This window comes from Indicator indicator, chromosome 1, assembly GCF_027791375.1.
Source record: "Indicator indicator isolate 239-I01 chromosome 1, UM_Iind_1.1, whole genome shotgun sequence".
NCBI classification, from domain to species: Eukaryota; Metazoa; Chordata; class Aves; order Piciformes; family Indicatoridae; genus Indicator; species Indicator indicator.
Window position 1 is genome coordinate 106,770,297 of NC_072010.1, and position 13,130 is coordinate 106,783,426.

General features: G+C 36.7%; 1 protein-coding gene across 1 annotated transcript in view; it reads right to left on the reverse strand.

The window, feature by feature from the left end:
• TMPRSS15 (transmembrane serine protease 15) overlaps positions 1–13,130 on the reverse strand; it is a 65,719-nt gene that overhangs the window by 43,726 nt on the left and 8,863 nt on the right. Inside the window, exons 7-8 of the mRNA XM_054393084.1 lie at positions 8,815–9,009; positions 1,115–1,223 (exon numbers count right to left, since the gene is read on the reverse strand). Of these exons, the coding sequence (XP_054249059.1) occupies positions 1,115–1,223; positions 8,815–9,009 (304 nt within the window). The remainder of the gene's footprint in view (positions 1–1,114; positions 1,224–8,814; positions 9,010–13,130) is intronic.

Below are 13,130 nucleotides of genomic sequence, written 5' to 3' on the forward strand. Positions count from 1 at the left end.
TCCCTCAAAGAAACAATTCTCTTATTCAGGCTAATATTCTGAAGAATACAGTCTTTTTCTATGACATACCTATATTTTAAACCAGGTGCACCCAGTAATTACTGGTGAATAATATTGCTGAAGATGAGAAGAAACAAATGCACTAGACAGAAGGAAAATCATGACTCTTTAGTATCAGGGTGAACACAAAAGTCCTGATCAAATTTAAAGGACAGCACTTTCAAAGAAGACTGGGGGATAAGAAGTCCAAATCTTATCCAATTTTAAAGGCATTTCCTTAATCTCCTTTGAAGCTCTTCTACCAAATTAATACTTCTCAAAGAACAGCCTTTATTACAAAGCCATAGTAAGAATTACTGCCTTTCAAAGTAGTAGTTTCTGAATTGGCAGGCACTATAGAGATTCTCAGGAGCTTCCAACCTGCAATCATATAATTTATTTCAGATATGTATTTTAGAATGAGATTTATCACAAGTGACTGTTTTCCTCTTGCTGGCCTATGAAGTGCATTTAGAGTGTCAAAGTTAAATAACTGGCCCTCCCTGTAGGTATGCAGCCCTGATTAAATAACTTCCACTTCTTGTACCTAGAGCTTAAAAAGCATTTGGTGCTATTATGTCAAATGATACTTGTGTGCTTTTAAAACATATTCCTAAATGAGTTAGTAGCAGAGGTGCCATTAACTCCCAGATGAAATGTGTTCCCATGACAAAGGAATTCTTGCAAGTGTTAGTAACAGTTATATCAATAAAGCCATTACCTAAAGACTAGTATTTACTATAACACTTTGAAATAAATATCTTGCAATTATTTTGATTTATGCAATTTGGTTTGAGTTTGTAACTATGTTCTTGTGCCTGCATAAAATAAACAAGACTCCTCAAAATCATACCAAAGAATTTTTGTATGTTGGAAAATTATCGATATAGTTACGAGCTTTAGACATTCAAGTTTAAAAAGAAAGTTATATACAAATACAAAGGAGAAAATTCTCTTACATAGTTTCCAGGCTAGGGTATTTGGGAACAAAAATAAATGTCATAAGACTGATGTGCATGAAACAATAATAATAATAAAAAAAAAAGAGAGAGAAGATTATTGGAAAATGGCTTACAGTATAATCCACTGGCAAATGATGTTTGCATTATACGGTTTTGGATAATTCATAGAATGAAAAAACCCAGAGGAATCAGTCAACATAAATTTTCCATCACAAACTGTATCTGCAAAGATATAATGAAGAACATTTGTCAAAATGCCATTTGAAAAACAGAATTGGAGCCAAAATGAGGGCAATTTTAGATATTAGTTTACATGAGTTATCTTGGAAATGCTTTGTAAGCAAGAGTGGGAAAACAAAATAGATCACCCTACCAACTTACCCTGCTTCTAATTCCTATGACTATTTGACCTCAAAGTACTATGAGAAGAAAAGCAGTAGAGAAGAAAAGCCTTTAAGAGATAATCCAACTAATTCAAACCAGTCTAAACCAATCTAAACAATTGAAATCTACAGCAGGATTCAACTAATCCAACTCGCTTGCTTTCATTTTATTTTATAGATTTGTATGGAGACAGAACCTGGCCTTAACAGATCTTATCTACAGCTATTTTGAATCAGGAAACTGTTTGCACTACCAGGAACAATCTGATATCAGGTGAATAAAAGCAAGATGGGATGACTATCACTATCTTTTCTTTTATGAGCCTTCTGGTTTCTTGTCTTATATACTTTTAAACACTCAAAGAGATAAGTGGATAACCCATTTCCTGCCAGCAATCAAATTCATTCATCTGAGGCAAATGTCATCTATCATAGTTTATTTTTTCAAAATATTTTAATATTTTTTCCCTATACCTGTTTTTCAGTTTAAAAATTATTTGTTTAAAAAGAAATTATTTTTTAATCCTCAAGAGATTGGAAATGCTAATTCATATAGAAATATATTATTTCAGCAGACACTGAAGAACTGTTGAAGGTTCTGCTGCATCTCTTGAACATTATGGTAGGAATCTGATGATGTGTTTTTTTGAGGAAGAATCATAGAGATTTCAAATAAGGATAAAAATTATGCAAGATTATCTGGGGAGGTAAGGGTAAGTTCATCAATTTGAGGCAGATAATCAGAAATTAGAGCTTTTCATTAACATCAGAAATCTAAGTACACATATAATTACTTTCAAAATTATGAATAATCAATCCATCATATTGAAAATTACATGGAAATTTTATTGATCATATTACCTCTGGGAAATGACACATAAAATGGTAAATTGCAGTTCCTTGTCTGTTCATTTTATAAGTGTAAAATTCTTTCTGACTACTACTACAGCAACATAAAAATTAAGCTTTGTTTCCATCAGGCTCAGGCATGCACTGTTAATAAAGGCTGTGCAGAATGAATTTCACTAGTGATGATAAGTGTGATGCATCAGCTGGAACAGATATGTGTTCCCTTTTGCAATCGTCATGGCCTTTGAGGGGAATAACACATATGATTTAAAATATATAGAGGAAAATTGTCCTGAAAGGGATTTACTGTTTTATTTAACCTTTCTATTAGAATAGGCTACACTTTAGAGCTAGATATTAGTATGGAAGTACTTTTCCTCTCCATCTTAATTCATGTTTACAGTTGTAGAAATTTGTAGAATCTAAGAATGTTTTAGGTTGGAAGGGACCTTCCAATGACCTAATATTTACAACCATTCCCACTAAGAACAGGATCATTGTGCCTAGTCTATTATTAATGTGGTGTGTGAAAGAGTGGCACCATTACCAGGTGGTTAGCAAGACACATCTTGACCTAAAAAAGAGTTTATAGAAATGTCAGTAATAAAGAGATATAACATAATGGCCTAATAAAACTAATGAGAAAAGTTTGCTTTTGTCAATAACTCATTTCTGTTCTTGTTTCCTTTTATGTTTCTTCAGAGACAGTGAGTAATTAAATAGGACAAAAAGATTTTAGCTCATTCTGGAGGTCATCTCTAAGTATCCCTTGTTGCAGTGAGGATGCTGCAGCTGTGGTCAAAATGGGCAAGATCATTACATTGCTGCCTTCTCTTGGAGCCCTCAGAAAAGCATCAGTTCTTATGCTACAGGAGACATCTTTTGTGGGAATTGCTTTCACTGCTTCCCCAGCATGCATGTTACTGTCTGTTTCTATTTACTTTTGCTGCATACAGGGCACATTACTAGGGCTTAATGCTATAGTCACTGAATTTCAGGAAGAATCTCCCCAAAACTGGCCAGATCAAGCCCACATATTTCAAGTGACAGAACCTTTCCCTGCCAAGGGCAGTACATTACTTGCTTATATATAAGGACAGTAATTTCCTGGCTTGCATATGATTAATCTCCCAATACTGTAGTGATGCTGTGAGGTAGGCAATCACAAAGTGTTAGCCTAGACATATAATAACTGCAAAGAGAGTCTGCAGAGAGCAATACCTTCTGAGACCAGCCTCCAGTCTCCTTTTCCTTACACTTATGTGCTACATGGCTGCTTTTCAGTAATACCAGCCATTATTAATAGATGCTGTTCAGACTTTCACGTTTCTCTAGAGACCCTTTCATTGAAATTGCTAACTGCAATGCCTTTTGTTACTGCACTGCATTGCAGAGCCAGGAAAAACCTTTCAAGTTAATGTTAATCAATAAAACAACAACAAAAAAAAAAATCACGTTTAGTTGCCTAAATCTCTGCGGAAAAATTGAGATTTTTACCGAATTCTGTCTAATGCAGGAAGAAACTATTAAAATTAACCCTCCTATCCTATATTTTAAAACCACTTAAAATATTCCCAAATCAGAAGTACTAGACAGAATAATAAGAGGAAAAACCAAACCAAGTTGTTTAAAGGGCAGCAACTTCATTGTGTACAAGAGTACTTCTGGCAGAAATTATGAATTGGCTGTAAATCTCATTGTGAAACTCTGAAGCACTTCTGAAAAACTTGACAATTTCAGTTTTTATAGGACAGTATTAAGGTATTCTAGGTATAGGACATAAGCGAAAAATCAAAGAGGCAGGAAAATTGCAGGTATCCCAAATGTGCATACTGCTGTTGAATCTCCACTGTTTTTGCAAAATCTGCTAAGAAACTTGAATATATAAATTCAGAAAAACTCTGGGTTTTTGGATGGAAAATTAAGACTGAAGATGTAACATAAACATAGCAATTTGTCCTTCAGCCAAAACTGTGTTTCTGTAAGGCTATGAGCTGAAATGCTAAACTAAAGGTAACTGAATGAGTTGTTTGGAAATATGAGGCATGAGTGAAGATGAACATGGTAAAGTCATCCAGCTTCCTGAAGTGTAACTGTAACTATAGCTCATTTTCTTATGACATTCTGAAAAACGTACACTTGTATGCACATGCCTAAAATTTTCCATTTATCTGAGCATATTTTTGGTGACTGTTAAAATGCTGATTAAGAAATAATATCTTAATTAACAGAGAAGCAGGGCATTCATAACTTATATTTGGTAGAGATTTAGGGAGATATTCAAATCATACCCAAAAGCCATGTGCCTAAGAAGCTATGAAAAACTCTTCCAGTTCATAACTTAAACCTCTGTACAGCCTCCAGGACACATCTGAACCATGTCTATCTACTAAGCTTTGACTGCAAGTAGGTGAGCTTAGTTTTGTGCTTGCAGTAGAACAAAGGTTTAACTCGGGCTGCTTTAAGACTTCCTGATTTCTTCAACTGTAGAAGAACTTGCTGAGAGCCCATCATCATTATGATCTAGCTGGATGCAGCAGTTACACTAAACAGACATTCAAATGTCTTCCAGTGGATATTCTTCTGAAGTATTTTGAGGCCTATTTTCTCCAAAAAGTTAATCTAAATACTCCCTTCTGAGCTGACTGAACTCAGAAAAATGGAGGTAATGGGCAGATCTGCAATTTACCTTTTACTTTTTGAAGGGGGTCCAATTTTCACTCCTGGCTAGGAGCCAACATGTCACCAGGCTTCAGTATCAGGCTTGGAAAATAAAAATTGATTGGTCTTTTACTTTTTTATACCCCCCCCCCGCCTTTTTTTTTTAAAAACCAGAGCCTGATACATACACGTTCCTGAATGTTCAGATCAGACTGCCTCCACTGTTATTCTCAGAAAACTTCAGAAGGTTGTTCTGACAGTAGAAGGGAAATAAGCTCTCCCAAATTCTAGCACTGAATTCTGTATTTAAAAATACAGACAAACCAAAGAATCAGGGCACTAATTTCCCCAACTTCTCCTAGAACATTTACAAAGTTCTCTTTGCAAGAAAACTTGTCAGACTTTTAACTGTGAGCTGAGACCGCTAATTTTAAATTCTTGAAGATTACATTAAATTCTATGGAAGCTATTTACCTAGCGTTGTTCACATATTCCCTTTTCTTCAGTAAATTCTTATGAGAAAAGCTAAAAACTTTCATATGCAAGAAAGAGAAACTAATTTGTAAAATTGGTATTGCAGCCTCTAACCATTATAACTTGATGAAACGCAAAGAGCCATGCAGACAACATCAACACATATGCCTGTCCTGGAAGAGGCATTAATGAACCAGCTAAACTGTTTGGCTTCTGCCCTTTCTCCTCCCCCCCCCGCCCCGTTGCAGAATCCAGGTTTGAGGTTGAGGAGCCAATAGGCAGGTGCCGTGGGGCTGCATGGGGGAGGGTGGAAGCTGGACCCCGTGCCTCACATTTCACACAGACAACTGCACGTGTCAGAGGCTAGTCGAGAAGGTGTGTACAGTTTGCCTGCCATACAGCACTTTGAACTGATTGAAAAGGTAATATTTGAAAAGGTAATCTGCCATTGGGCTGTTCAGTTTTCAAAAGGGGAATTTATAGGGGGTGATTCGAGAGCCCACACCCTGTTCGTTAGCAGGATTCAAGGCGGCGACAAGCACCCACTTCGTGCTTGTCTTCAGGGCGATTGCCTGCTTTTGTCCCAGGAGCAGTGTGTTGAGTCCCGGGCCACACCACAGCAGCATGCTCTCTTTCTCACCCTCACTTCTTCCAATTTTGGGATTTGTCTTTGGATTATCCCTGCCCTTTGGACTACAAGTTGCAGATCCGTGTATCTCTCCAGTTGGCAAAGGTCTTGATGACTAGAAGCTCAGTGATTCGTGAGTAACTAAAGATAATTCCTTGGTTATTTCTAAAGTTCACAGACTGTTTCTCTGTGGCTTAACTCCACAGCAAGGCCAAGGGGGTCTGTCCTGCCTCCCAAGGCGGTATTGCTGTTTGTTTTTGTGTTACAAGAGTTTCCAGTTTGTTCCTCTGTATTCCAAGTTTCTGACTTTTCTAGACTGTTATTCCATTGTTCATTAATGTCCTATCATGTGTAATCAACCTATCATCGACCGGGCAAAGGAACCTGGATCAAATTAGCTCGGAAAAATAATTTTTGATATCTAATAAATCATATTAATATTTTATCAGATTTCCGGTTTATAAATTTGATCATAAACTATATCAATGCCTCCCCTCTAAAAAACCTCACATGCACTTTGGTAAGCAGCAACCTAATCAGAATTAGACTCTGGTACAATGTCACAGATTTCACTGCTACATGGAGCAGCAGCTGCTTTGTGTAAAATAGCATTCAGGGAAAGTAGGCAGTCAGATAAAAGCAAAACTTTTTCAAGGAAAAAACAACCACCTTTCAGATTTCTGATACACATAATCACAGGAGGGTTGAGGTTGAAAGGGACCTCTGGAGGTCATCAAGCAGGGTCACTGTCCTGAAGGAACAAACCCCAAAACATGCCCTAACACAGACAGTGAGTTAAGCACCTGTGAATGTGCAAAACTGGATTTTCCTGGGGTCCAAGATGGTCCAGATAAAATGTGTAACACGTAACACACCTATGAACTGTGTGTGCCCCTGGCCATGGGAGGATATGCCCCACCCTATAGGTTCAGCTATCAGGTTTCTCTGTTACCAAAGGGCATTAATTGTCTTCAGACACTATTTAAACCAGCCAAGAAGGTAGGCAATTTACCTTATTCTCACCCGGAAAGCAACAAGAGCCAAATGCTGCTGGAGTTGCAGCTGAAGAGCTTGCCCTAGCAGGCAACGTACACCTGTGCCTTGCACCTGGATCAGGGAAATCAACATTCCTACAACCTGGCCTCTTAGCCCTCTCCAAGCCAAGTGCCACTTGAATTACAGTTACAGCATCTGGAAAGATATCAGAAAAAGAAGCCAGCTGAGAGTACCTGGCTAATTTGCTACAGAATCCTCATCGTGGAAAACTGCAGATGGGGGCACCTTTATTTCCAATTTAAATTGCTGTATTGGAAATTCCCAGATTTGTGCTTAAATTGTTTAACTGTCTTCATGTGTGGAACTCACAACCAAATAACAGAACCTGTAAATATACTTTGTAACTAAGTTACGGTGGTGTTTGGAGATGCCTCTGCCAAAAATATTAAATAGTAAAATATATTAAAATATACATTTTATTACAGACCAAATCTTCACATCAGCATCTTGCACCTGTCACTGTGATGCCTGCAACTCAAAGGATTAGTGCCAGCCATAAAGACACTTCCATTCTCTAGACTCGGTGTAGTGAGATGCAAGTGGACAGCCAAAAAACAGGAGTTAGAGTTCCTGCCATGGCAGCAGTCACACTCTGCTGCCCTTGCTGCAAAATGCTGCCACTGCACCATCACCATTCACCACTGTAACAGTGTGAGAGCTGAAATCCCTGTCCCACACCGACAATAACCAGGCTAGCTCAGTCTGGAAGCAAATGAAAGCTGTATTTACAAGCAAATCTACAATCTATGATGAAATGCCATGAATATGTACAAATATACACTATTCACAACATTTACAAATATGTACAATCAACAGAAAAGCACAACCAAGCTCCCTTTGCTTCCCCCAAGGGGGCTTTCCCCAGGGGGCCTCCCCACCAGCCAGAAGGAATCCCCCTAGATGTCCCTGGCAGAAAGCAGAGAGTCAAGAAGCAGAGAGGCTGTTAGACTTAGCTTGTCAAGGTCAGTGTGTTGTCTTCAGCCAGAAAAGAAGAAACAGGAGACAGAAGCATAGCGAGAAAGCTGAAAACCAGACTGCCCGACTCCCCAACCTTGTTTTGAGTAGAGATTCTTAAACATTTCTCTCTCTCCAATGGAAGTGTTTAGAATAATCGTTATTTTGCTTTCTTACACCCAATAGGGACTTATTTACATTCATTCACTTTCTCTGCTCGAACTTGTGAAGAAAAACTAAAAAGACAGTCTTAAAACAATCACAACCACCTGCCACCAATCTGGATGTACAATATCAATGTATCTGACTGTACAGTGTAACCTGGGAAAACCTATTTGTAGTGTTTTGCATGATGATATTCTTAATGCTGGAATCAAAAGAGAAACCTCTTTTAAAATTAGGTTATTTCTGATACTAGGTAATGTCACTATATAGAGTCATAATTTTAGCTTGGTATTACTGGTACACAACTCTACATTACATTCATAACTAAATATAATGTAAATTCTAAAAGAATGTAGTATTAATATTTGTATAGGAAACAATATTTTATGTATGCTTATATATTATATAATGTAATAATCCACTATTTCTTAAATATATTCTTCATTGATGAGAATTTGAAAGAAAATTATTTCCATTTACAAGATAAAAATTATAACAGTAATTTTTTTTACTATTTTTTAGTAGAATTGATTTGGACTTCACTGTGTGATTGATTGCCTGTAAGCATATTACCAAACTACTGAAAGATTGAAGTACATTTAAAAAAACAAAATCAATGATTTACTGGGCTTTACATTCTTACCACATCTCCTATGAGATTCATCTGAACTATCTGGGCAGTCCAGGACTCCATCACAAAATAAATCTTTCCCAATGCAGGTTATACCATCATCACAGAGTTCAGCAGGTGGCAAACACTCAGCTGAAATAATAAGGACAATAGCAATAAAAGGACAGCAGTAATACAGTTTCATTATAGAAGGAAATTGACTTGCATCTGGTTATTTAGAACATAACAAATCCATCTCTATTCTGTTCTACAGAACTGCATTCTTAGAAGCTTTGAATAAAATATCATATAGTGAATAGATAAATTTGGCTCAGAATGAAGGAAGTTCTCAGAAGTGATATTTTTTTAAACTAAACTTGAAGTAGGGCTGGAATAAAATTTCCATGAATTCCTATTTCTTCTTCAACTCAAATAAACTGCTTTATACAAGGTATTAAATGACATTTTCCAATTTCTTATGCTTGCATAAGATGAAAAACACTGTATTTTGGTTTAAATAACTGGAAATTTCTGGGTTTAATTGAATACAGCTTTAATTTCTTCACCTCAACATAACACATGCTGTACTTCATCATGCAAAAGAAAGTTATTTTTAAACAGTATATCTTGAAAACAACAGCCTTTAAAACTGGATTTTGAAACACCAGGAATATCAGAAGCCCTATTCTTTTCAGATTTGCAAATTAAATTTCTAAGTTAAGACTAAATTTCTGCAAAAATAATATATAGGCAGATCCTTAAAAATGTTGAATTTCACTTATAGTGATTTCTTACAGCATGCATTGCAAATGTGCTCTTTTATATTTCAGATGATTTTAGTCTTGGACATCTGAAGAATTTGAGTAGGTCTCATTAAAGAGAATTAAAACATGCAGCTAAAACAAGCTTTGCTAATTTAATATTCTTGAAAATTACATTAAATTCTGTGGGAACTATTCACCTAGCACTATTCACATATTTCCTTTCAGTAAATGCTTATGGGAAAAGGTAAACATTTCTTGTGCAAGAAAGAAAAACGTTAATTTGTAAAACCAATTGTACAGCCTCTAACCATTGTAAGTTGATTTACTTTTTCATAAAACTGTTAGTCAGATTAAATGAATGCTTGTCAAACACTTTATTATGCACCAGTGTAACAAAGACTAAAATTGGTTTGGATGTATCACAGCATTTCAAAGTGCTTTACAAAACACTTTCATGCCAGCAAAGCAGACAGTGGAAAGAAAAAGAGTTGCCAGTTTGCGCTCGGTTGATAATTGAAGCAACCCAAACATACTTCAGTCAAGCTTTGGAGGTGATACAGTGCCAATGAAGGAATGGCCACAGATGAGCAGGGATGAAACTATGCATTCTAGGCCTAGGGCAAAAACTCAACCAATAATCTAGGAATATGTTTTGCACAAGCCCAGTATGCAAGAAAGCATTGTTTTCATACATGGGCGAGTCTTTTTAGTCTTCACTCAGAAAACTAAACAGCATTGCCACCTACTGGATAAAAAGAAATTAACATGTTCTAGTAAAACTGATTTTTTTTCCCCCTTTTTAAATATAAAATCACCCTAAATTGAACTGTAATTGTTATACTTAAATTAAAAAAATGGAAGTAAATAAGCTAGACTTATTTGAAAATGCATATAAATATCTCATATATCTCATCATTTAGTAAGGCTAGCAGACGCTTGCAAAGATTCAAACACCTTTGGCTTTCAGTCCATTGGAAGTCATGTGAGAGTTTGCTAACATTTCAACATTTTTTGTGTGTGTGCACACAAAAAGCCCCAAAAATTAAGAAACAAAAAATAGCAGTTGGTATGAGGGTCGATATGTAAACAAATATACTCTTTTTTGTATTTCATATAGTCTTATAAATCTCTTCTCTTTGAAGAGGTCTCCTTAGTCAGATCAAAGGTAAGTCCACACATTGTGTCTTTGCAGGAATGGCCTATGAGAATTGAATGATGTGAGGCTGCACATGATTCAGACTGTTTTATATGATCTTCTTGCTTCTCCCCATACTTTAGTTACTTACTTTAGTTACTTACCTAAAGTTGTTGAGGACTTGCTTGTGGTGACTAGCTCTGAACCTGGGGAAACATGATGCAAAGTTAGAACTCTGCTTGCACTCTAGGATCACTCATGCATTTTCTTGGGCAGAGCTAAGCAGCAGCTACTCTGCTTTTTATATTGGCATTTGTTGCTGTATCCCCAAACTCCAGTTTAAGTAATATGATATGATAACATCAGCTTGAGTGGCTTGATCCTAAAGGTCAAATGCCACAGTACACATAAAAACAATAAGGTGGAACCCAAGCATACTTCAAATCTCATTCTTTCAGCTCTACTCACACTCTTTACAATAACATTTTTTTTCCCACTAAAATAATAATACTAATATTTAGTTTTCCCCTGGTATGTAAAGATTCTGACCTGAAGTTGGTGTCAGGGAGCTTGTAATCAGACTCACGGGATCTGCTGAAACCAGACAAGTTACAACAACTTTAGTATTGGTACTAAAACACCAATATACATTTTCTCATAAATAACGTTGCTCAACAAATCAGTTATCTCAGTGAAAGGAAAGGAGCCTCAAACCTATCTAGTATTTGTGTATTTACCTACAGGCATGTATACATACCAGTGTGCATACACATTTATACATAAAAAAAAAAAAAACCCAAAAGTAGATTTGTACTGGTAAACTGCAAAGCACTCTGCAAAACTGGAATGCTTATTTTTGATTGCTCCAACACCACTTCCACTTTAATATACAAGTAGGATGATGATACCATCTGAAAAAAAATTCCTGTGACATTACATTTAATGGGTCTTGTCCCTTAGTTTATAAGATGAAAGGCCATAAGGAAATAGAGATGTATTAAAGCCTCTTCTATAGTCTCTCATCTATCAGTTTTGCTGGCAGAAGTTGCTGATCATTGACCATCACAGACTTAGTTACTACTCTTCCAGACTTACTGGTGCATGAACTGGCATGAGGACTTCCTACCAATCTTCTCTCAAAACATGCTTATTTATCAAACACTATTAAGCAAAGATAGGCCATTTTGTGTTAAATGGATTATGGACCATTCTATATCAACAAATTTAAGGGCACAGTTCTTCGGGCTAAGAGAGAAAAGAGCCCAGAGGAAGGTGCAGGGAGGGTGCAGCTGAATGGACTGTTCTCACATGGCTACATCGAGAGAAGAAAGCCTCCTGCATACCTCCACAGCAGTTTTCAGTGTTGTATACATATCTATCTACATACATAGCTGTCTATGATCAGTATTTTGGAAGGAATGAGACATTCAAAGACCTAAAACATGAATACATTCATGAGAAAGCAGTTCTAATAAAACAATTATCAGGAAGCTAAATCTTGAAGGCTGATGAAAATAATTGAGATTGTTAAAGCCCTCCCAAAACTGCACTCAGAAGTTAACATGAAAGAAAAAGCACGGGACAATGACAGAGGCATCAGTGGTGTAAGCACAAATCACAAATGGTCATGTGATAGAGTTCATGTTATCAGAGAAAAGAATCTGTTAGGCAAAAGTGTTTGGGTATTTTCTCCTTCAGGAGAGGCCAAACCTGTCTGAGGGGTGGTTTCTGCTGAAGGTCCTGGGCACACCTATTGGGTGATGCAAGAGAATGGTGAAATTCAGTGTATTCCACAAAGAAATCTAACTTTGGCTGAGGAAGTCTGAATTCAGAGTGTTGTACAGATATGACATTGTGCCCAAAGGAAGAATCCACGAGGAATCTACGGTGCACAAACCTTAAGAACCCTGAGCACCCTGATTCACCTGAGAATCCCTATTCCTTTTCTTCGCTCCATCTGCAGAGAAACAGTTTTCCATTTTCCTGTTGTTTGAACTTCTGAATCATCTATATCTGAAATAGCCAGAATGGACTATGAACTTTATTCACTTGTTGTTGTAGATATTGTTTTAAATTAGATGGATAGTAGTAGCAACCAATGGAATTGTTTAGAACGGGTGGATTGTGGTAGTTTTAAGGCTATGCCTTTAATTTCTTTTAACAGAGTTTGAGCAGAAAAGAATGTAAATAAATCACGATTGGGTGTAAGAAAGCAAAATAATGATTATTCTAAGCACTTCCATTGGGGAGATAAAAATGTTTAAGAGTCAGTACTCAAAACAATGTCAGTCTGTTTGGTGTTTCTCTGCTGAGCAATCTAACAGAGTTCCGTGTTTTTCTGGCTGGCTTTGCTTTCGGGGATAACACACACTCACATACTGACCTTGAAAAGCTAAGTTCTAACAACCTCTCTGCTTCTTGTCTTTCTTCCCTTTGCCAGGGGGGTCTGG